This window comes from Prionailurus bengalensis, chromosome D2 (genome assembly GCF_016509475.1).
Source record: "Prionailurus bengalensis isolate Pbe53 chromosome D2, Fcat_Pben_1.1_paternal_pri, whole genome shotgun sequence".
NCBI classification, from domain to species: Eukaryota; Metazoa; Chordata; class Mammalia; order Carnivora; family Felidae; genus Prionailurus; species Prionailurus bengalensis.
In genome coordinates this window covers 60,586,131-60,608,882 of record NC_057351.1, presented here as the reverse complement: position 1 = coordinate 60,608,882, position 22,752 = coordinate 60,586,131, and the positions used below count along the sequence as shown (strand labels likewise).

General features: G+C 50.2%; 1 protein-coding gene across 2 annotated transcripts in view; it reads left to right on the top strand.

Moving 5' to 3' along the window:
- Positions 1–11,018, top strand: part of ARL3 (ADP ribosylation factor like GTPase 3) — a 37,171-nt gene extending 26,153 nt beyond the window's left edge. For both annotated transcript variants that reach the window (XM_043597398.1, XM_043597397.1), the window contains exons 4-6: positions 116–166; positions 1,736–1,921; positions 10,740–11,018. In XM_043597398.1, coding sequence (XP_043453333.1) covers positions 116–166; positions 1,736–1,921; positions 10,740–10,787 — 285 coding nt within the window. In that variant the 3' untranslated portion in view covers positions 10,788–11,018. The remainder of the gene's footprint in view (positions 1–115; positions 167–1,735; positions 1,922–10,739) is intronic.
- Positions 11,019–22,752: the final 11,734 nt, after the last annotated feature.

Sequence of the window (22,752 nt, the reverse complement as noted above, 5' to 3'; positions counted from 1 at the left end):
TATGCTGTGCTAATGAGAAATCTACTGACTGGGGATTCTTTGCTCCTTCCGCAGAAAGTGCCCCGTCTTTTTCCATATCTGCTTATTAAAGTAACCTTCTCCTTTTACTTTACAGATATATGTAATTGACAGCGCAGACAGAAAAAGATTTGAAGAGACGGGTCAGGTAAATAATTCTGTTGAGATATTTTTAAAATAACTGGGTATTCATTAATCTACCTTGTAAATATATGAGAGTGAGGAAGGTATTGTTGTTTAACCTTTGAGGTTTAAACAAGGCAGTCTTTCTGGCAAGCAGGCAAAAATACCAGTTGCAACAAAAAAAAAAAAAAAAAAAAAAAAAAAAAACCAGAAAAAAAGGTTTCCTATAAGGAAATTACTTGAGAATCCTTTAAACTATTTTTTGGTTACAGCCTTTGAGTTTCAGTCAAATTAAATAAACCAAGATATAAGCAAATGGACCTTACCACCATGCCCAAAAGCTCTTTCAGTGTCTTCCCAGGCCACTGAGAAATGAACCCCGAGGAACAGTTCATTTGTCATTTCTGGGTACAGTTTTCAATACCAACCTAATTGATCCAAGGGTATCTTTGACAAATTTGAGGGGATCTTAGGAAATATGCAAGCCAAGACTAAGCTGCCCTTGCTTCCAAGCCAAGAGTAGATATGCCAAATATGGCTTCAAATGCAAAGTACATGTCAACATGATTACACGGTGCAATTTGTGTACACAATTTTAAATAGAGAAGCAGCGGGCATAGACCATTTTACCGAGACTGAATATACTGATAAGGAGCAAGAAGAAGAATGACCTCTTTAGAGAATTGTGCAGAGTCCTTGGCCTGTGTCCTAAACTACCACAGGTGGCCTTCCAAAGGTAGTACTCCCCGTGTTTATGTTCCTTTTTCCTGAAAATTAGTTTGAGAACTTTCCAGACTCCTGGAGACAACCCCTCTCCTTTCCATACCTTGATGGTTTCTCTGTCATCACTCATGTGAAGCAATGCTAAACATGAGCTTAGGGGTAAAGGGTGTTATAGAATCATCTGCCTCTTGAACCCTCCAGTTCCCTTTGACAGCCTAAGTATCTTAAGTAGCTAAAATGTGAGTTTCATAGGGAAGAGGGGAGTCCTCTTAGGTAAATACATACCCTCTCCTCTGCATATTGCAGACAGAATCAGCATACGTGTAGACCCCAACCAGTAACCAAAACATCAGAGATGTTGCCAAATGGATTTTAGGATGTGGGTTTGATGAAGTGCAGTGCACATGCATGCATGTTTTGAAGGTAGAGATTGAGGAAACAGAATTAGTCTATAAAGTCATTGTCATTTTCAGTTTAAAATGTGTGTGTGTGTGTGCGCACGCGCGCGTTGAAAGTCATTTGCAGAAAATAGCCTTGAGTAAATTTTAAATCTCCGTCCACAACCTGTGTTTTCTTTTTAACAGCATTTCTTAAAGTATGATCTCTGAATCCCCTATAGCAGAGCCACCTGGGGAGTGTATTGAAATGCAGATTCCTAGGCCCTACCTCAAACATCCCACAGTCACCTACTCTGGGGTGGGCCCAGGAATCTGCCAGGGAATTTTTCCACAGCCTCGAGTTTGAGAACCACTGCCCTTGGAAGTTGCTAGTTGATCAGCTTAATACTTTTATTTTTTTTCTAATTAGAAGTACATGGTTAAATATCATCGTTTTCATCCTTCCCTTCCCATCCATTCCCAAAATGATCCAGGAACTAGCTGAATTACTGGAGGAAGAAAAACTAAGTTGTGTGCCAGTGCTCATCTTTGCTAACAAGCAGGATTTGCTCACGGCAGCCCCCGCCTCTGAAATTGCAGAAGGACTGAATCTGCACACCATCCGAGACCGAGTCTGGCAGATCCAGTCCTGCTCAGCTCTCACAGGCGAGGGCGTTCAGGTGAGATTACCAGAAGGCTTGGTTACCTGGCAACGTGGCACCCAACCAGCGTGGTCTGTCTCACTGGTTGGGCTGATCTAGATAGAAAAAGATCTGAAACAAATAGCTTTCGATTAGTAGATGAACCGCTCCAGGATGTGAAGGGCACAGAGGAGTTTGGTTCTTTTTACTTAGCAACCAATCTGATAATCATTAACTGTTCCAGGAAAGCCACAGATAAACCACCCACACACAGGACAGACTACCCCACTGGGTAGGAGGTCAGAACCGAAGACCTTCGGAGATGCTTTCTAACTCTAGGATTCTTTGATGATTGGGTTGGGGGTTTGTGTTGTGTCTAATATTATGGATGCTAAATAGTTGTGTTCCCGCGGTAACAGCCATCAACAATACGCACACCAGTTATCCTAGAAGTGTTTTGATTTTTCTGTTGGCTATCTCCACTGCCCGCGGGGGTGGTGTCTCTTTCCTGTTACTTCAGGTTGGTTTCCCGCCGGGAGGCTTCTGCTGACAGAAAGCCCCATCATGCTTTCTACTGAGGAACCGTATACCAGAAGAGCAGTCTCCCCCTCATTTGTTATTAATTTAGGGCAGAAAATGGTTGTATCCCAGATACCTGAGAGCCTATATCCTCAAAGAATGATAAACCATTTCAGCTCTGATGCTTCCCACCAGGCAGCCTCAGACCAGTTGACACTCAGGGCTACTTCTTTACGCTGGAGCCCCAGCATGTTCCCCATGCGTCATTTTAAACATCTGGTGTACCTGCCAGGGAAGTGACACAGTGCTGTGAGAACCAGGCAGTACTGCTCTAGGATGCTGTGGGGCTTAACAACATCTGAAGAAATGGTATCTTCCCTCATTGCCATATGGCGTGTGTCATAATAGCATGGCCGGTTTGCTTTTCTCTCAGCTTGGTTTGTTGGGATTTGATTCTCAATTTTTGTCCTGCAGCCTCTCTCCATTTCCCTTCTAATACCCTTTTTCCCTCTCTCCTAAGATGTTTGACATTGATTTGTCTTAAAACTGCCTGACTGCTTTTATCTCAAGCAAATAATCGCTTCCAAGAATTATCTCAGTTGTTCCATCTGTTTGCTGCCTTGGATTTTTTCTTTTTGTTACACAAACAGCCAGAGCCTGCTCCCGTGCTTGGCCTCCGGATCTGAGGGCAGACCAGCCAGCACAGGGCAGGCGCCTCCTCCTCCACACTCCTCAATACCTGCACCCTCGGAAACGCTCCGTGCGCGTGCGCGTTACGGTTCTCTCAAGTAGCCAGACACTACCTTCGCTGCGTCCCCAGAATGGATGGCAGAGCTCTGTGGGTCCCTGTGAGTTTTAGGTTTGGGGAGGGGGCAGGTGTGGACTCTTATTTCTGTCCTTCCTTTCTAGACTCTGATTATAAAAGTAATATATTAAAAGTAATTGTTAATCATATACAAGTATATAAAACCAAAAACTGAAAAGTTCTTTACTCTCCCCTAATCCTGCTCAACAAAGGAACTAATCCCACTAATAGTTTTTTCTTCTCGAGTCTCCTCCATAAAATGGCAGTCACATATGTGATTATAGGTCTATCAGGTTTCAAATTAACTGCATTTTTCAGCTTAATTTACAAGCTGGTCCAACAAGTATGCTGCAACCCAGGATGGTTTTGATAGGTAAACTTTAATCATTTTATTTAGCTTCTCACTTAAAAAAAGAAACCCAAGTTTTGCCTAAGGCAGTTACCTGGATTGTGCATAAAATGCTATTCAGGAAGCCTGAGGTTATTTTGGGGAGGAGGAGGTCCGGGAAAAGACAGTAGCTTTCTTGTGTTTGCACAAACTACTTCAGGAAGAGGATTCTGCCTCTAAATGGTTTAGAATGCAAATATAGAAAATAGAGAACAAGGATGCCTGGCTGGCTCAGTTGGTAGAGCATGGGACTCTTGATCTTGGGACTGTGAGTTCGAGCCCCACTTTGGGTATAGATTTGAAAAACAAAACATCTTGAGATGGGGACTCTAAAGGTGGGACTGGAGGAAATAAATACGTTTTGTGTGCATACGCCTGAGAAAGTGGGAACTGACTGCTCTGTAATCCTCACTGGGCCAGAGTGCCAAAAGGAGGAAAAAGCAAAGCTGGAATTAACAGTGAGTCTCTTGTTTCTTCAGCCAGCCTTAGGGATGTCAGAAGGAGGCCTAGAGTTATCTAGAATCAGTATTTAGAGTAGTGGCATTCAAGTCAAGGGTGCTTCTTCAGAGGGGCCTGGAGGTTGGGAGGGAGCCCTCGTCATTGTCTGCCTGGCCTCTGCTCCCCCTCTCCAGTCAGGTGGAGATTACAAGGGTAGAGAGCTCTGTGTTCCTGGCTGTGTCATCACCACTCTAGAAATGGAGTTCCCTTTAAGTCACAGGATCTTTATGCCAAAAAAGACACAGTGAGCTATTAGACAGAGGGTGGGGGTGGAAGGGGGAGGGCTTTAAAATCAAGCAGTTTGAATCGAGTGAAATAGTCATGTGTGGCTTGATTTTGTTCAGAAAGTTCTTCTCAGATCAGGACCTTCAGCAACCAGGTTCAAAAGAAATGATATCAAGAGAGATACAACAAAGAACTGTGAACCAAAAAAATAATGATTTTATATGGAGGAGAAATAGTTTGAAGGTCACTTAATTAGTTTAGTAGATAGTACCATGGTGTATAGAATTGGGTAGTTAAGACTGGGATTTCAAGGTTAATGAGATTAGATTATGGTTAATAGAATGATATAAATTTAGAGAATTTAACCATTATTTGAAATGGGTTATTTAATAAAAATGTTAATTAAGAAGGGAATCTGCTGTCTATTGTCCTTTAATGGTAACCTTTGGGGACTGGAGAAAGGTCGGGGAGTTTTCTGTGGAGTCGCTTTTCATTGTGAGGCACTGATTGACCATGTCCCTCCCTCAGGTAATACTTCTGACTCCCTCTCTTGCCCACTCAGCCAGTTTCTTGGTTTTCACTTTAAAAAGAGTCACTTACATGGAACTGCTTAGTTCAAGTGCAAGACTTTAATGATTCTTAATTCATTAAGGCTTTAAGTATTCCTCAAAATGAAAGGCGTCACTAGAAAAATGTCCATAAGATCACTTTCAGGCATGGATACTGTGTAATAATTACTAAAATTCCCTAAACTCCTGTTTCCTCCTCCTACTCTACCCTCCCACTTTTCCACTCACTACCCCCTGAAAACTGGTCAGTAATGGGCAAAGCTTGATCAGGCGTTAAATGGGTCAAGTAACATCTGGCACCCCAGCTCTAATGACCCTGAAAGAAATTGTACAAAGGTTTTTAAAAAGACCTGGAATTTCTGTGACAGTTTCAGGTGTTCAAAGATAATGTCCCTATTTACATTGTGTTTGAGTGTATATGTTTAATCTAAATTCATTTGTGAGACCTGCCTCTTCCCAGAAAAGTGACACCCTCAGGTGGGTGAACGGAGGAGCAGCCACAGATCTGAGCTAAACCCTCCGGACTGATGGGGCAGGTGTATCATTTCTCCTTAGCTGAGTAGTTTAGACACGTAATTTGAGATTATGAAAGTTAGTGATTCCTGGGATGGATTTCAGGTTCTTCTTCTACCTGATATTCTGGAGGCAAACATGTGTGGTCTTTACAAGGACAGGCGGTCCACGTGTTGTTCAATAGCTCCTGCTCTGGGTGTGGAAATTGACTTTTGAGGGCTTTGGGAGAGTTCAGAACAAGTCTTTCTTTGCCTGATTGATGGTGATGAGGAGGCCAGGCCATCATGTGATTAAAGCAGGTTTTCATGGGAAACTGTCAAAAGCAGAGCATAGGTAAAGGGCACTAGAAACTGAAGGAGAACATCAATCTTAGAAACTCTGTCCTGCTGAGAGGCGCATAATCCCGAGGAGTGAACAGAAAAGACCCAGTTATGTCAAGTAGTTGAATGCAGAGAGAGGAGAAACTGAAAAATGTCTAGGATGGGAGACCTGCAGCCCCTCAGCCAGACTGCCTTGCAGACATGGGGGCAGCCTCCCTCTGTGCCCTTGGGCTCGGCCCTGTCCCAGTGCATGACATCTGGCTCCAGGACTCTCTTCTGTTCCTGGGCGCCTAGAAAATAGTGAACAAAGGATCTGGCTTAGAGCCAGAGGAAGGTAGTGAAGTCAGTCCCTCTTCCACCTGCAAACCTGAATTGGAACCCCAAACCACAGCTCTCCTCTGCTCTTGTACAGTTCCAGGTGTTTGAAGATACTCCCTCTCTAAAACACCAATGTGTATTTAACTAAAATTACACCAGATTATCATTTCATTTCAGCACAGAGATCAGCAGTTTCAACCTGGCCTCTAGCATCAGTCATAACCGAGGCCTGTCTACACCAGTAGTTGGGAGCTAGCAGAAGGTTTCCCTGGGGATTGCTCTCCGGGCCCTCCACCTTGTGCTCACCTTCCTTCCCACATCTCTCCCACATTCCCTATCTTCCTTCTCCAAACAGGAGTAACGATCTGGCTCACAACCATCTAACCTACGTAGAAAAGACCACTAGCAGTCTGAGCCCCGATGTGTGAGCTGCACTTCAGAGTGCTTTGCAGATGGCCGTTAAACATTCACTGGCCAAGTTTCTTGTTTTTGTTGCTTTTTTCCTTGATCTAGGGGATTTTTCCCTTAATAAGCCAACAGAATTTCAGTATTAAAAAAAAAAAAACACGACATTTACCACTTCTTTCTAAGGCCTGACATCAGTTATTTTTGACTCCAAGTGTATGTGGAACTGCTTATCTACAAGTCAGACCTCAGGTTTATTTTTAAATTTTCAAACCTCTCCGTAGACCAAGAAAACAAACTTGGGACATGCGATTTTGCTACCTCTCTGGTACAGTACCCTTTGTCTCCAGAAAAAATATTAATAGCAAGCAATATTTTATGTACACTGCACCCAGCTGCTCCTTGACCCTGGGGGCCCAGTGGCACAACAGGACAGACAGCAGTGCTCTGAGCTCCTTGTCATCTTAAAGCAATTACTGATGTGACTGCCTAGTCCTCATGGCATTACAAGCCAGACCCACCCAACCACGGCTACTACTGCTCTCTTCCAACCATCAGGCAGTGATGGATGCACTGTAGAGAGAGCAAGCTCAAAGGAGCAGCGCAGTCAGAGGCCACTCTTCCCTAGAAAGGGGCATCGCACCTCCAATCTTGGAATGCAGGGATCTGTGTGTGACTCCTTGGCCTCCACCCATGTGGTTAGGGGGAGCCTTGTATGTTTCCCAGCATTTATCATAGGGAGTAACATCATGACATAGTAAATGCCTTTCCTTTCCATGATGCTAAACAAAGCCCAGTATTTGAGGGTCGAGGTCTCTCTTTAGTCTCTACTATTGCACTGAAGCTAATCAATTCAGATCCAGTTTCAGCAAAGCTGGTCAGAGGGAGGTTGTGGTGGAGGAAGAGAGGGGAGGGCTACCCGTGCCATAAGATTGTCGTCCTGTGACGAAGATCAAATGTGCAAAAATTTGGTCAAACCAGTTTTTAAACAATAAAAGTTCAACCATTAAACAAACCTATGAGTTCATTTCCTTCTTTAGAGGCAAAGCAGTAACCTGCTTCAAGTAGATGATCACCTTTACCCAGTCATCGGTTTTTAAAAAACAAAGCCTTGCCGAGTTGAGGCTCGAGCAGTGTGGTAATACGAGGAGCAGAGAGGGTCCTTCCTCTTAGTTTCCTCTAAACGTGGACTTGCCACCGGAGGCAGTGGTCTGGCACATAGTTAATATGCTAACGATCGCAAGGTAAATATGCAGGCTTCCACACGCAGCAGCAGCAGCAGCCGGGAATCCTGAGAGTTAAGTGGCCAAAAACAGCCTCTGGCACCTGAGCTGCAGCAAAACCGAGCAGGGTGCCTGGCTGGGGGCTCTTCCGGTCTCATGACCCTGTATCAGCTGGAAGTCATAACAAAGAAGACCCTGGATCGCCCTCTTTCCCAACTTCAGGGCGATTCCCACCTTCTCTCTAAGCTTGAGGCATTCACTGGGAAATAGTAACTGGCTAAAGAGCGAGGGTGCTGGAGCTCTTGCCTGGGTTCACAGCCCGCCTCTGCCTCACGTGATTCTGTGCCCCCATTTCCTCACCGTCCTGTGGAAATTATAATAGTGCTTACTTTGGGCGTTGTTACAAGGATTAATTTAAAAGATACAAATTAAGCGTCTACTGGGGCACCTGGGTAGCTGGTTAGGCCTCCGACTCTTGGTTTCAGCTCAGGTCATGGTCTCATGGTTCGAGCCCCACATCCAGCTCCCTGCTGACCGGATGCAGAGCCTGCTTGGGATTCTCTCTCTCCCTCCCTGCCCCTACCCCCCAAAAGTAAATAAATAAACTTTTAAAAAACTAATTAATTGTCTACTGTAGATCAGATACCATGATACCATGCTAGGTTCTGCAAACACCGCCTCGGGCCAGTCTGATATGGACCCTTGTCTCAGGGATCCTGGGCAACACCACTGTCTTTCCTTTCCCGTGGGCAGCTTGGCACAGCCTGCCCTGATTTGATTGAAGAGGCATTAACCCGTTAACCGTGGCCTCCCCGATACCTCTTACCTCCAGCTCAGGTTCTCCACTGGATACGAACAGGAAAGGTACAGTTCCCCAACCTCCAGCCGCTTCAGACCGGGACAACCTCCTCCGAGAGCCAGAGCAGCCACAGGGCTTTGCCCTTATTCTTTCTCCCCGTGCTTCCCACACTCCTTCAGGTTGCAGGCGGCAGCTGTGCGGGCCTAGGGGCCAGCAGGTCAGCCGGTGGGTGCTGACCTCTGAGCGCCCTCTGTTGGCAGGACTGTGGTTGGAAGGGCTTTGCCACCCCTGGCCCACATAGACATCTGGAAGACACTGCCCCCCCACCCCCCAGGGCTCCCTGGTTTAAATCCCCTCTGCCTCCATAACAGATAACTGGGGAAAAGCTGCCCCTCACCCTCCACATTCTGCTTTGCGTTCCTGCAGCTGAGTAAATATTTTTCCTATCTCTTTGACTGCATTCATGTTCTGTTACATATAATAAAAAGAACCCTCCCCTCCCCATAATCAGCCATAAACCGAGGTGGGGGGAAGTGCCATTCATGTAGTGTGGGAACACGGTTCTTCATTTCTCTGAGAAGATTTGATAAAATCTGCAAGTCTCTCTAGAGGAGAAAATATTGAGGTACACACCTTTTGATAGTGTTCGTACGGGTTCCTGAAGGTGGAAAGTGCTACGTAAGTGCTGAGCTATTCAGCTTCGAAGGCAAAGAGAAGATGGTTATCTTATTCATCGCTCTTTTATTTGTAAAATCTTTTTTGTCTCCTGGCAGGTGATCTTTTTTTTTTTTCCTGGAAACCAATTAGCTACTAAAATTAAACATGCTTCTCTTTAAATTAATCCTTTTCATAAAATGGTCTTAAAATTGGCCTCAGCTTTTCAGAGTAGGTAGCTGACCCAGTTGTAACTGGAGATGCATTTGGAGCCACCTTCCTCCCACCCCGCATCCCCCCACCCCTGCCCCCACCGTTGCCAGGTGCTGTCCACCTTTGGGCTTTGGGCCATGGCCAGCCACATCTTGGCAAACACCCTAAGGTCTGCCCTGGGACAGCCAACGGATTATCTGGTTCTCCTGCCCAAGTGCTCTGATGGCAACTGGCAGAGTTTTAATCACTGTAAATTCAGGTTATGGTCAGATTAGCCAGGAGATAGGATGCCTGCTGGTTGTTTTGCAGTGATGTATTGTTTATGGGATTAATGCTCCGAATGGCCAAGGGTGTCAGCTGATATTTATTACTTTAAGCTGCCTCAGCTGTTCAGGTTCAAGTACTAGCTCCATGGTCACAGGAAATGCGGGGCTCTGCATGTCATGTGTGCCCTGAGATGTGCAAATGTGACTGGGAGCGTAGTATGTGTTACAGATGCAGAGGAAAGGGACTCATTGCAGGAGCTTCCTTTGATTTTGTGCGAGGCTTCTGAGGGAACTCCATACACCCCTGAAGGTCGGAGGGACTCTGGGGAAAGGGAGAGCATTCAGGGATGGCTCCAGAGGGGGCTGAAAAGGAGGTCATCTCTGGCAGACCTGGCATCCATGAGAAATCATGCTGCCTGCCAGGTGGCTGTAGGCATTGTGTGGTTTTTACCCCTGTCCCTCTCCAGCCTTCTAAGAGAGGACACGTTCAAGGTCACTGTGCCTTTAAGGGAACCTTCTCCCCAGTCCCTCAGCTTGGTAGTGCTTAAAGCTGCAAGAATCAGGCCAGCCCTTTTAAACCTCTGTGTAGCGCTGCCCTAAGAGAGAGAAATGCACATTGCCCCAGTGTGTGTCTCGTCACACACACACTGCAGTTAGCTTGTTTTTCCAAAAAAATTTAATTTAAGCCAAGTGTACACTGTCACACTGTAAACACACCGGGGCACCAGAAGGGTGACTTATTGAATTAAATGCCCTAGCAAAGGTCAGCTTTTAGAAAAAGCCAAAAATGGCTGGAATCTCTGATAGCTCTTCAATCAGGCCTTGGATCCAGGCAGATGTGTTTATTTTTTCAGAGGGAGTTCCTGAGGATCCATCTCAAGTTCAGACACTGGGCACTCCCCCTCCCATCTTCCCCCTGGGCTCTCAGAGGGCCCCCCCCCACCCTTTCTCCTCCCCAGGAGGCCACTGTGCCTGGTCGGTCACCCAGGTGGGCCCCTGGGGCCACCAAACTCCCTGGAGCTCAGGGGGAGGGGAGGGAGGACCCAGACACCCACCCCCGCCCCCCACTCCCTTCCGGGGTTTGAGCGCGTTGTGCCTTTCTTACAACTAACACTGCCTTTCTCTGCCCATTTCCCTCAAAGGACGGCATGAACTGGGTCTGCAAAAATGTCAATGCAAAGAAGAAATAAAATCTAGACGAATGGAGACGCGGGAGCTGCGGGAGCTGAATTCTGTCCTGAAAAACACTAATTTGCTGCTTTCTGACCAAATGTTTTTCCATCTGTGTACAGCTACAGCTGTTTGAAGAGAGGGAACAACACAGTTTAAAAAGAATCCCCATTCCAGCAGTAGATTTAACTGATCTCTGAGGTTCAGTATCATTTTTCAAATAAAGGAATTATATTATTTCCTCGGCATAATTGAAATAGTATTAAATGTCTCAAAGCACATGATTAGAAAATGAGATCTTTTAAATGAGCAAGAGATTACATTGCAGTTTAGACAATTCCAGTGGGCTTTTTTTTTCTTTCAAAAAAGAAAGAAAGGAAAAGAGGAAGAAGCAGCTTATGCTGCATTCATTTATTTCCTGACCTGTCCCTTACATTCCCCCCTCCCCCCATGGTTCTGAAGCCACAGACGGTGTTTGCTGGTGCTGGGCAGTGAGTTTTACCATCACAGACTGAGCTGGGGTGGGAAGGAGCTGGGGGGGAGGGGAGGGATAGCAGATGATTAAACCATCTCGTCCTGCAGGTAGGAGACTGCGTGCGTAATCCTCACCCTTTGGAGAGAGAGGGGAAAAAAAACCTTTCTTGCAAACAAGTCACCACAGAAACATACCTCCTCCCCGCCAGCCAGCCACACAGGGAAGCAAATTCTTATGACTTTTGACTGTAATGACATCTGGAATGTAAGGAGAGGTGGGAGGTTTAATTCCAGAAAAATTACAAGGTCCTTAAAAAGCCCTCACATCGAGGGCTCAGGCTAGCGTAAACAGGCTTTCTCCAGCTCAGTGAAGCAGTGAGCCTCCGACTCTGAGATTAGCCGGCTTCTCCGTGGCCGTCCTATAGAAGGGATTTCTAAAGCTCAAAGAATTCCGTTTAAATGATCACAATAGGCCGCTGCTATCAGATTTCAAAAATAAATGCAGCTTTACCATGAACCTGCTCCACTGAGAAAAGGCTGGCAGATCGATTTTTAGAAAAGATCAATTTTTACAGTGCTGGCAACTTGGTGTGGGATGCTCATGGGTGGAGAGGGTTTGCTGCTGGGAAGAACACGGGTGTGTGTGATTGCCAAGGCCATGCCCAGGGGAGCCAGAGTCACCCCAGCCGCTGGTGTCCTCTGCCTCTCTTCAGCAAAATGTGCCTCTGAGGGGGTCGAGTGGAGAAGGAGGGCAGGAGACTTCTCCCGCCCTGTGTTGCAGAAAGAGCTTGTTTCCCTGAGCCCTAAGAAATCCCCAGCTTCAGACACGGGAAAGCAGGCCAGGACGACACTCGGCTCCTGAATTGAACTCTGTTCTGGTGCCTGAGCTCAGGGGTTTTCAGAGAGTGAATAAGAGACTGTTACTGTTCAGTGGCTGGTGGGTCCCGGGAGGCCAGCTGCCTTCTCATCCTGGGAGGTGGCCCTTCCCAAACCCGCGGAGGCATGGGAGCAGACGAAGGGGCCACTCCAGCCCCAGGGCCTCAGTACCCAGCTTTTCTTTTTTTTTTTTTTTTTTGGACCAAGTTGTACAGGTGAGGCTGCAGCAGGATCAGCTTCCAAGATGGTCTGGGGTGAAAGTCATTAACAACGCCAGAGATGAAAAGGTGCCCTGGGGTGGCTGTGGACAGACCAGCAAGGACTTGCAAAACAAAAGCGGGTGAGGTTTTTTTAAACCCCTGAGCTCCTTGCTCTCTGCAGCCTCCTCCTCTGGCTTCGCGGTCTCACCCAGGTGCCTCTCTCGGCTTTGAACAGAGGCAAAACAGAATGAGAAGGAACCAGCAATCACTCTTCTGTCAGGCTGGCAACGTGGGTCTAGCACTTGAAAATGGCTTTTCCCTCCAAATAGGGCACCAGGGATGTTACCTGAGGGGCAAAATGCCTGCTTTGAGCTCTGCCATTTGGAACACTGTGACGTGAAACTTTTGACTCTGGCAGTGGACCGCCTGTGAAGTATTTTTGTTCTTTTACCATCAACTTAGGGAACTGTTTGAAAGAGCCCTCCCAAGGCCTTGGCCAGCCCGCAGAAGCCACCGGCCGTCCTCTGATAACAGCCTCTGTGAATACTCAGATTTGCTTTGCAGCTAAAGACAGAGCCATTGCGGATGGCACAAGCTTTCATCTTCCCTTTGAGCCCTACTGAACCCTCCGGGGGCTCCTGGGCTGGAGGAGCCGAGCCTGAAAAACGCAGCTTGAAAGCTCCCATTTGTAAAAACAAAACGCTCCTGAAGTCCTCTCTCCTCTCCCGGCCCCACCCCACCCCTGCGGCCAGGACCAGAAGGCGGAATTTGAAGCTGAAAAGGGGACACCGGGTCTCGCGCCCTCCCGCCCGCCGTGGGGGGTGCTCCGCACGCCTCGAGCCCGGCGGGCGGCCTCGGGACGTGCGGGAACCGGCGGGCGGGCCGCGTGCTCGCGCAGCTGCGGGACAGGCTCCCCTCCCCTCCTGCGGCCGCCCCGGTGCGCCTCCCGCCGGCCGGCGCCCGCGCCCGGCGCCGCACACCCTTTCCCCTTCACTCTCCCTCGGTTACTATGGAAACAAGGGTGTCATTGATGTGGGCTGAGCTGGGGAACATGTCGGCGCACAGCTGAAAGTCAGCGATTATGCCGGCGGGTAGAAATGTGCCGGGGCGGAAGAAGTCCGCAGCTCCCGAAACTGCTGGAAGGACGCGGTCCTGCCCCCTGCCTCCCTCCAACTCCACTTCTCTCTCTCCGAGCTTTTGACAAATTTCTTTATTCCCCTCTGGGCTAAAGCGGGCGGCTATTTTTGTGCCACTCGGTGCCCCACCCTCACTGTCGGCCGCTCCTTATCCGGCCTGGCCTGGAGGGTGACACCGTGTCACCCTCGCCAGGACTCGTCCCTTGATTCCCGTCAGAGTTTGCTTTGATTTCTCTTTCCTTCTCAGGGGCCAGTTCTTACTTCCTTTTATTTTTAGCTCTGCACTCCATGTGGTTTCAGGGTTCAGTCTGATCCATCGAAAGGTTCTTTTTTTATAGTCCCTTTTGAAAATGATAATCAAAGGAAGGGACGTGGTATTTGGTCATGTGGAAAATTCAATGTATAATTTAGACGTCTGTCAAAAATCTGACAAATGAAATTTAGCTGAAAGGAAGGCAGCCTGGAATGTGTTGTGTTCTTTGCCAAAGCTCGGAAAGGGCCTCGAATGTGTTTGTCCTTTCAGAGGTTAGCATTCCTCAAGGTGCTTCTTTCAGAAGGGTGAAATACTAACAGCACCACCACCAATAAAAGCAACGCTTTCCGGAGCCCCTCCTACACAGCGTGAGCCTTATATACCGTGGGGGCAACAGTAGTCCCACTTTTCAGTTGAGAAGACTGAGGTACTGGCCTGGGTTGAGGAGTTGGCTCCACTTCACGGAACCTTCAGTGCAGAAAAGGGCTGGAGCCTGGTTCCCAAAGCGGTGGCCTTCCAAGTCCACACCAGCAGTGCTCCCTGGGTGCTCTCTGTCCTCACCCCAGGGCAACCATAGATTTTGTACCATCTTTGGCACGGGCGGGGAGAAAGAAAAGACACCAAGTCTCAGGAAAGGTGTCAGGAACGGCCTGGCGAGAACACTTGCGATTACCTAGTGCCTAAAACTGTGTCTTCCTGTAAGAGAGGGTTCAGAGAGGGAAATAGACTTGCCCAAAGTCACACAGTAGGTGACAGAGCAGGCACCCGTCCAGGGCTCTGCCCCTAGAGCAGAAAAGCGTCTATTTATTCCCCTTGGGCAGCCTCACTTCGGCAGCCTAGCGACTCACCAGAATGGCTAGTCCTGAGGGCCCGCCTTTAAAGGCAAGCTGTTGGCAGAAAAGAGGGGTGCTTGAGGCAGAAGGAGAGAGCTCTAGGGTTGCCAGATACATGACAGGACATTCAGTTTAACTTGAATTTCACATAAACAAAGAAATTGTTTTTAATACAAGTATATCCCGTGCAATATCGGGGACATACTTCTAATACTCAAAAATATTCATTGTTTATCTGAAATTCAAATTTAACTGGCCTTCTCGGTTTTTTGTTTGTGTTGTTTTGCTAAATCTGGCAACTCCATCCAGAACACCCTGCCCAATAAAGAGACAGTGAGGTACAATTAAAAAGTCTGTTCTCTGGAGTCAGAGAGGCCCGGAGTTTAATCCTTGCCCATCATAAATCAGCTCTGTGATCTTGGGCAAGTTACTCTCTTGGAGTCTTGCCTCTTCATCTATGAAATGGGACTAAAATGGTAGGGATGTTTAAAAAAGATATAATGTAAATAAAGTACCTAGACCTGGGGCAACAGCTAGCACAAAGCAGGGACGCTCTGTGCCTCGGTTTCTTATCTGTAAAATGAGGTAACATCATCTAGTTCTCCAGACGACTGGACGAAGCTATGCATGTCCAGTGTATAGCAGGTGCTAAATCATTGGCAGCTATTATAATAACTGGCAGAAATTCCGGAGTCCAGACCTTCCCAGGCCCCCAAGACCTCTGCCGCCCCACCTCCCCTCCCATGTCGTTCCTGAACTCTCAAGGCGACAAGCAAGCGGCCAACAGTCTCCTGAAGGTGCCGGCAGCCCCCTCCTCTCCAGGGCTCCCAGGGCCACCCCAGCCACACGTCTTGCGATTAGATTTGTAAGTGGGAACAGGCTCTTGTCAGAGGCTCCTGATTGGCTCCAGGCAAAAACACAGTTTAGCGCTCAGTCAAGCTGCATTTTAGGGCCTCTGTCTCTCTCTCCCCCCTCTCCCCTCTTAATTGCAATCTGTTCAGTAATTTCCTTTTCCAACACTGCAGAACACAGGGAAGCTGCAGCACCAGGAGTTGGGCAGGGAGGAGGGAAAGAGAGTTCCTGCTCCCTGCAGTGAAATCTGCTGGTCCAGCACTGTGACAGTGTGTGCGCGCGCCCGTGCATGTGCGTGCACGTGTGTGTGTGTGTGTGTGTGTGTGTCCAGAACCAGCCACACACACGCACGTGTGGAGATGTGACCAACAACCAGGCCCCTACTGCCAGACCAGGGCAAACTGTCAGGGGGACACCCCCTTACACTGGGGACTTCACAGTTACGATCTTATTTAATCCTTTCATCCTTGCAACATTATTAACTGTAGGTATTGTCACAGTTTGGGGATGGGGCTCACATAATTTGAATCGCTTGCTCAAGATCATACCAGCGGGGCAGAATCCGGATTTGCACCTGGGCCTGTTTGCTGGGCCCCAAGTGCGTACCATGACACAGGTATTCGTCGCTTTCCGAAAGTCCGTGTTTCACCACTTCACTTTTGCGAAAGACCTGCATTAGTACCTGTTTTTTAACTAACCAAAAGAAATCTGCAGAGGATTTTCGCTTTAACGAAAAAAGCCACTACCATACTAATGTAGGTCTTGCATAAAAGCAAAGTGGCGCAACATGCGCTTTTGGAAAGCAGGGCGTACTCTACACCATTTCGGCTTGTGAAAAGTTTCGTGTGAAAGCTCTACTTTCAGATGGCAGGGGAGCGGCGGGGGGGGGGGGGGGGGCGGCGCGGAGCCTGCACCTTCTCACCTTTTGGCTTCTAAGCTCCGAAAGGGAGCTAAGGAAGCCTCCTGCACAAAGGAACACGGGGAGATTTTTTTTCCCTACGGTGAATAACAGTGTCCAAGGGACAAAAAGCCTTTGCTTAAGACATAAAACATTCATGACAGAATTGAAGAGATCACGCTAAGTCAAGGAGGGGCAAGGGTTATGGGAGAACTTACGCGAATACCTGAAGCTGAAAGCTGCAAGGGCTGGGGGCAGCTTCGCTAAGCAAACTGCTAGCCCTGTCAGTCAGTCGCTGACTGGATCCGTGGAGTGGCCCTGCGAGATAAGTATCCCCATTCCTGTTCCCTCACTGGGGAAACCAAGGCTCTCAAAGGTAAGTCACTTGCCTGCAATCACACGGCTAGGAAATGGCTTGTCTGGGCTTCCGGCTGACTGCAAAGCCCGTTTTTCTCCAGGATGCCTTCTCCACGAGACACAGGGCCGTGACCTGCTGACACAGGGTCGTGGTGGGGGTGAGGCTCCGGGAAACAGGGAGGTGGGTGAGAGGCCTACCTCCCTCTTGGTCACACCCCCCTTCGGGACGCACGAGACCCTTCCTGGAGTCCCAGAGGTGGCTGCTGCTCTGGAGACCGCCGGCAGGGGGGGCAGGGGGGCCTGGCCCCACCCCGACAACAAAGGAAGAGGCTGGGAGAGCTGTAGCCCTTTGGGCCCCACCCGGGCATCAGCCACCTCCATTCTTACCTGGGGCTTAGTCCAAACCTATGTCCTGGCCCAAAATGGAAGAGAGGGAGCGCTCCCTCCCTCCTCAGACCACCAGAGGGAAGGAGGAAGGGCGGGCTGCAAACAGATGCACGGGGACATTGTCTGCCTACGGTCTTTCTTTGCCTTGTTAGCAGAATGCATATTCCTGAGACTGGACAGGCCCATCACCTGGGCCACTGCTGACTCATATGGGAGCGGATGCCCCACATCAGGGTGTGAGGCTTGGCGCTAGCTGACAGTCCCTCAGGCACAGGCTGCTCAGCCATACTCAGTGGCCCTGCCCGTGACACCAGCCAGACCCCTCCCTGGGTCTGGCTTTTAGCTCTCACCCCCTAACCCGGTCCCTGGTCCCACCTGCTTGACCTGCTCTGGGGAGTTGGAGCCCAGCAGCCCCCCTTCTTCAGCCTTCCTCGCTGCTAACAGTGAGGAATCTTGCAAAATCCTGCTGGCACGCCACCCCCACGCCCCTTGGATTCTGTCTGGGGGCACACGCAGCAGCCTGATCTAGGGCTTTCGGTATGAATAAGGCTCCTCTGAGGCCTCCAGATGAGAGGGCCAAAGCACATTTCCTGCCTGGATGCCACAGATGGCTTTGGGAGAGAAAGGGATAAGGAGCTTTGGTTTGTGAGCGACGGCCCATCCTGAGGCCAGGGGGTGGGGACACAGCCCAGCCCAGCTCTCCCCCTCCATTCCCCCAGCTCCTGGGGGTTCACCCTGACTCCCTGGGCCCCTTTCCCACCCTGAGACCTCCAGGTCTCCCAGAGCAGTGGGTTGGGAGGAAGAAAGAGGGAGGAAGGGGAATGCAGGGGCTGGGCTGCTGCTCCAGGCTGGGGGAGGCGTCCGCACAGCTGCAGGCAGGGCCCCCCCTGCCCCCAGTCTGTGAATGGGCACATCGCCCCCTCCTGCCCGCCTGCCACCACTCCTGGAACAGTTGGTCCTAATGAACGCAAAGCAGGCAGGGCAGCTGTGAGCATTATCCATATGCATGGGGAGGTGTTTATTTATCCTCACGTCCCACCCTACCCTGCAGCTGCTGCCGCCCCCTGTGCCAGGAGGGTGAGTGGGCATGAGCACCCAGGCTGCTCCGGGGCCCAGGGCCTCCTCTCCTTCCAGCCCTCCCTCCCCAGCCCACGCCCACAGCCTTCACTTGACCCATTTTGGAGGCAGAAGTTTGTGTGTGTGTTTGAGAAAGAGAGAGAGGGGGAGAGAGAGTGCACACATCATTTCCCCAGTTGGTGCTTTTGATTTCCTCTGAAGTATCTTGATTGCAGACGTACAATGGCATCTTGCTGCCAGTGCTCCCTCAGCAGCTTCTGGCTCTGCACCGCCTCCTCCCCAGGGCCCGGGGTTTTCTGCTGACTCCAGGGCCCATGGCTGGCTGGCAGGGAAGGAGAAGGCCTGATCCGGCCTTCCATTCCTTGGCTGAGCAGTGGGACCTGGAGGCCCTTCCCGTCCTTGGGCTGGGGCCAACCTGCACCCTGCAACCCAACCTCCTCTCTCACTTGGGCCTCCCTCTGCCTCCTTGCTCGCCATCTTGTTCCCTGCTATCTGGCCCTCACCCCCTTAGGGCTCAGAGCTAATGTCCTAAAACACAGTTCCCCTGCTCAGATGTCTTCAGGAGCCCTGCAGCACTGGGACTTGAGGCCAAACTGTTTATCTGTCATTCAAGACCCCTCTGATCTGACCCCAAACCTTTTTTATAGGCCCGTCAATCATGGACTCTCACACATATCCTGACCTTCACATGAGGATCCTCATTGTCCCCCAACCTATCCCCCCCCAGTTTTATTTCCCCACCTGTGCTCATAGTCACCTTCTCCCTGGAATGTCTGCCCCCTCTTTTGTGCTTTTCTTCCTCCTCTTTTAGGGCATGATTAAATTCCCATATGCCCAGGAAGATGGCCCAGTACCCTCTAGTCCACAAGGCTCCCCTATGAGCTCTGAAAGCCTAGGCATTTGGCATTTGGTATGCATTCATCCAAACATCCATCCATCCATCCATCCGTTTATCCATCCATTCATTGGTTCATTCATTCAACAAATTATCACTTGAGCGGAGGCAAAGCACTTATAACGTCTCATGTCCTGGCTCTGTTCCCTCATGCCTTTCTGACTTCACTGCTCGCTGCTCTGCCCCTCACTCTTTCCAGCCACTCACACTCCCCCTTGCTGTTGTTGAAACGAGCATCATCTGCCTCTGGTCTTTGTGGTTGTTCCCTCTGCCTGGAATACTGTTGCTTCAGATACCCTGAGACTTTGCCTCCTCACATTCCAAAATACGTGCTCAGTATCACCTTCTCAGTAAAGCCATCCTCAACCATCTCCCTATATAAAAACTCCCATGCCCCCTTGCCCCTACTGACATGTCGTCTCCCCTCACCTTGCTTTACTCACCTTCACAGTACTTATCACCAACTCACTGTATTGATTTATGGTTTGTCATCTGTCCCTTCCCCACTAAATTCTCAGCTCCAAGAGGGCAGAGAATTTGTCTATTTTGTTAACTGATATATCCTCAACGCTGGACCAGTGCCCAGAGCCGAAGGCACCTCGATAATTATTTGTTGAATAAATAAATGAGTGAATGAATGAAACAGGCACTGTCCTAGGCTCTGAAAAATCACAGAAGACTAATATTTCATGTCCTCCAGGGACACACAGGCTAGATGGACATGTAAGCTATGCAGCTGGTAAGCTGACATGTAAACCACAATAGTTAGCATACCATGTGAGAGCCCTAAGTGCATGGGTGTGTGTTTGGCCCACAGGAACGTAACCATTGTGATAGCTATCGATGCCCCAAAAGTGGACGGTGCCAGCAGCAGACCGGGCACTTAGCATGCATCAGTTCACTTTTTCCTCACACCCTCCTGGAGAGGGGAGGGAGGCGTACACAGAGGAAGCAAAACTCTGAGTCTAGGTATACAATCCAGCCAGAAGCCTCGGCAGAACCACCGGGGCACGGAACCACCCTGGCGGCTGGAGGACCGACTCTAAGCCTGGGATGTGACAGGTGGAGTTTGGGGAGCTGCAGCTCCTGGAGATGGCATTTAGTGTGGCTGGAGAGTCCCTGTTAGGCCTTGCTGCCCATTTGCATCCGAACCCCCTCCCTACTCAGTGCCCCGCAGCAGACACAGACATGGAGAGCGTCTGATGACGACATCCAATTCACAACCAGGCAGCCAGGACATCCATAGGTCAAATGACGCACGGCCATTTTTTTCCAGGTCGACCAGGAGTCCACACCATCCTTCATGCTTAGGTGTCTTGGACACCTGCTCCTGCATTTCACTTTTTACCTGCAATTCTGCAATGTTGCCAATGCCGCTACTAACACCCTATTCTACAAGCTGTTGAAAACTATGCCACACACCACCCCGTGCATCACCCTCTTCTTGCCTCCATGTAAATAATGAAAAATAATCTATGGCACTGAGCAGATGGGTTCTTTCTTAAGAAAGACCCAATTATTGAAGATCTAATGCAAGGGGAAGTCATAAATATCCCGGTTTGCTGCAGTGGAGAGGAATTAACGACACAGCAATTAAAGAAAACTGGTTGCCCATGGAGGAAACATGCAGACTTCCAGTGCAGAACTCAGGGGGAAGCCCATTGTCAAGGCCCTGCGTCATAAATGCCAAGGACAGAGGATTTTAGAGAAGAAGCCCTGGGCTCTTGAAGGCTTCCCTCACTCAGTGGATGTAATTCCCATATACCATGGAGAATATGGTAGAGACCAAAGCTCTATCCACCAGATTTCTATTTCTATCTGTGAGAGCTTTCCCTGCAGAAGGAGTTTCTTGAGGAATTCAAGCACAGAGTGACTACAGCTTGCTCGGGAAGGGAAGAAAGTTTTTTGGAAAGGGTAGAGTGTTGGGAGGAAGAAGGAGAGAGGCTGAAGGAAGATCATGATATTCTTGAGGCCAGCCCACCTTCTGGTCCCAGTCTAGAACCTCTCCCCTGATGACCCGCCTGTCCTGGCTGCCTCTGCCCCACACCCGGTCTGTCTCTCATTTCCTTCAGCCTCCATGGACGTTTATGAGATCTTAGCCCTGAATCCCAGGGCCTTGCCAGGCACTTCTGCACAGAATATAGGGAAGGGGCAAACCAATAGTGTCCTTAATTTCCTTCCCTGCCCCTTAATTCAAAGAAACAGAACTCACAGGGTTCTAGAACCAGTTTAAGGATCCCAGGTTCTAGAGGCTTCTTCTAAGGCGCCTCCAAAGGAGAGTTTTCCAAAATCACACAGGGAGACACTCACCATACAAGAGGGGCTAAAATGTGATGGGTTCTGTCCGGGGATACCCAGGAATCATTTTTTTTTTTCTACCTCCCTTTACTTTGCAGCCCCAGGAGGATCCATATCCCACCTCCCCTTTCATTTTAGGCCTAGATCACTAGGCTGGGTAAGGACATATCCTAGACTCTCCATCCACCCACCCGGAATTTACAGGACACAGAGGTAGGGTAGGGAATCCCCCAGGGGCCAGGTTTGGTCCTGAAAGTGTTCATCGGTTCTCCCCCACCCTCAGATGGGAGAAACTGACGGTGGCTGAGGAAATGGCAAGGTGACAACGACAGGGCCTGAGTGGGTGGGTGTGAACAGGGCTGGAAGAACCCGCAAGTGAGCTTAGAAGGTGGGGTCTCGCTCAGGAGAGGGGCCTGAGGCGCTGACTCAGCGGCGACGCCTGCAGGGTGTTCCCGGCTGCCGCCCCGCCCGCCCCGCCCGCAGGGTGCCCTTTGAAGCCCGGAGGGGGCTTTGATCTGGGGTCTGCCCCTCTCTCAGCTGGCCCGGCCAGATGCGCTGGGGGGAGGGGCGGAGGAGCCGACCACCCCCTGCCACGCCTTCCCCGCCCCCCTGCATCCCCCCTTCACTGCTCCCCGCCCCCCCCCACCCCGGGCCCCAGGACTGTTTCCGGCTGTTGCGGGGGCACCCGACCCCCCCCCCCCCCACGCTTTGCAGCTGTTCCCCAGCTGCGCGGCCCCACCCCAAAGACAGCTGGGAGAGAGGCTGGGGGCGGGGAGCGGGGCACAGCTGCTGGCCCGGGCTCGGACGGGGAGGGCAGAGACTTGAAAGGGCTCGGGCGGCGCGGGTGGCGGGCGGAGGAAAGCCCCCGGCGGTCGCCTCCCCGCTGGCTGCGCACATCTGGGCCACAGCAGCCGCCGCCCCCCACCGGTGGGGTGGAGGAGAGGCGCTCCCGACACCCAGCCCTTCCCGGAAAGGGGAGGAGTGACCGCCTCTAGGGGAAGGCGGGAGGGCAGCGCCTGGGGTGTGAGAGCCAGTATCTCTGAGTCGTTCGCGGTGTGAGGCGCAGGGTGTGCCTGTGGGTGCCCAGAGGTGTGGGAGTGTCCACAACAGGGCAGGGTGGGGAAGGCCCCCTTCACACCTTCCCCTGCAGGCCTTGTGTCTTGGGGCAGCTCCAGCCTTTTCTGGGCCTCCTCTGCCCCTGACCCTTTTGGGAGGAGGGTGACAGCTGCTCCTACAAAGCCGGGGACAGCTGGGTGGCTGGGGACAGCTGGATAGGGTTAGTGTCTCCCTGCTTCCCTGGCTGCCCAGGCACCCCCAGGCTGGACTACTGGCAGCTGGCTGCTTTGCCTGCAGCCTGTGTGCTTAAGTGTGTAATTGTTGGGGGGGGGGGGTGGTCCTGGTGGGGCTCAAACCATCCCACCCCCACCAGTCTCCCTCCATATCCCAGTC